The sequence below is a fragment of the Zingiber officinale genome, chromosome 1B (assembly GCF_018446385.1).
Source record: "Zingiber officinale cultivar Zhangliang chromosome 1B, Zo_v1.1, whole genome shotgun sequence".
NCBI lineage: Eukaryota > Viridiplantae > Streptophyta > Magnoliopsida > Zingiberales > Zingiberaceae > Zingiber > Zingiber officinale.
Genome location: NC_055986.1, coordinates 33,993,535 through 33,995,225, shown reverse-complemented (window position 1 = coordinate 33,995,225; position 1,691 = coordinate 33,993,535). Strand labels below are relative to the sequence as shown.

General features: G+C 43.5%; 1 protein-coding gene across 1 annotated transcript; it reads right to left on the bottom strand.

The window, feature by feature from the left end:
• Nucleotides 1-1,032: 1,032 nt before the first annotated feature.
• On the bottom strand, nt 1,033-1,691 carry LOC122051304 (fructose-bisphosphate aldolase, cytoplasmic isozyme 1-like). The gene is made up of 2 exons (XM_042612405.1): nt 1,654-1,691; nt 1,033-1,396 (listed from the first exon to the last, which is right to left on the bottom strand). Exons 1-2 carry the CDS (start codon nt 1,689-1,691, stop codon nt 1,033-1,035), a joined length of 402 nt encoding a protein of 133 aa, XP_042468339.1.

Sequence of the window (1,691 nt, the reverse complement as noted above, 5' to 3'; positions counted from 1 at the left end):
CGTTGATGTGTTGGCTCAGATCGGTTCCTTCTGTCATCTTCAGCTCGAATAATTTCTGTTTGAGATATAGCTTGTTTGTCAATGACTTTGACATGTACCGATTTTTCAACTTTTGCCAAACTGCCACCGGTGACTCCTCATCCATGACATGATACATCACGTCATCCGTAAGACAAAGTCTGATTGTTGCTACTGCCTTCGCCTGTAGTTCTTCCCAATCTGATCTCTATATGCTTTCCGATTTTCTTTCTCCTAGCACCTTTACCATGCCTTGTTACACCAACAAGTTCTTGACCCTTCTCTGCTATAATTCAAAGTTTTTGGTTGCGTCAAACTTCACCATATCAAACTTCGCAGAAGTCGCCCACGACATGTTGAAGAAATTCGCCAAAACCTGTAGCTCCGATACCAATTGTTGCGCAAAGAAGGGGACAACAACACTTCTCAACCTCTAACACGTGGAAGAAGAGGAAGAGAGAAAAAAGATCGTACGAAGCAACAAGGCAAAGATGCACAAAAGGAGAGCAAACACGAGAAAGGAGAAGAAGAGAAAGAAGAAGAGTTATCGTAGTTCGGCGACGTGCCTACTCCACAAAACGACCGAAGGTTTATTAGAATTCTTTCTATACATGAGAATCATATTACATGATTGTTATGATTGTTGTTGTACAATAGGTTTACAATGATCCCTATAAATAATATATAAACCCAAACACGGTAAAATCATAACGGAATTTTGTTATAAAAAATCACAACAGAATTCTGTTATGAAAAATCGTAATAGAATTCTGTTATATATAATCGTAACAGAATTTTATTACGAAAAATCTTAACAGATTTTTCTTCCATAACATCCATCACATTGACTTCATCTGAATATGAAACACCCGTCAATAGTTCTCCTGACAGACGATCATGTAGTGCACCAACCCCTACGCGTTCTACTGCACCGCCACCTCCGACGGCTCGATGATGGTGGGTCCGATCTTGAGCACCGCCCGCCACTTGACAAACCGGGCGCCAGCTGCGTACTTAGTACTTGGCGCAGATGGCGGCGAAGCCGTCGAGGCCCTGCATGGTGGTCTCGTCTGCGGTGCCGGCCAGCTCCACGATGCCCTCGTCGACCATGATTCCGGGGATGACACAGGAGCCATTGAGGAGGTCCACGAAGGGCTGGCCATCGAGGGTGGACTGGAACAGGGTCTCCTCGACGAGGATGACGCCGGAGAGGAAAGGGAGGGCGTCGGCGGTGCTGAAGAGGAGCTGGCGGAGGGCCTGGCAGTTGGTCTCGGTGTTCTCAACGTTGATGCTGGAGAGTCGTTTGCCGATGGTCCCGGTGCTATCGTCGGCGGCAAGAATTCCCTTCCCCGGCGTCGCCATGTACTTCGCCTTCTTTTATCATGTTCCTCTGCGCGTGTTTCTCATGCATCAGATTAATAATTAATTTTACAAAAAAAATCATCATAATTTAAATCTTTGCGTTTACTCCCGACTATTTAAGAAATTACATGTGTACCTCCTATATTTTCAATTCAATTATTTAGACAGATGGTTATATGTCAACACTTTACTGAGCTATCCCAACTCCAAGAATAAGAGAAACTTAAACCACAATTTTAAAATTAAAATTATAAAAATTGGGCAAATAAATAAAATAAATCAGCGGTATATTTCCCAACAAAGGCAGACAT

What these genes read in the sequence shown, in the direction of transcription:
- LOC122051304 (XM_042612405.1), bottom strand. Translation starts at nt 1,691, where the DNA reads ATGTCTGCCTTTGTTGGGAAATATACCGCTGATTTATT. An exon ending in AAATATACCGCTGATTTATT is followed by an intron (nt 1,397 to 1,653) that starts TTATTTATTTGC and finishes AGGAACATGATA; the next exon opens with AAAGAAGGCGAAGTACATGG.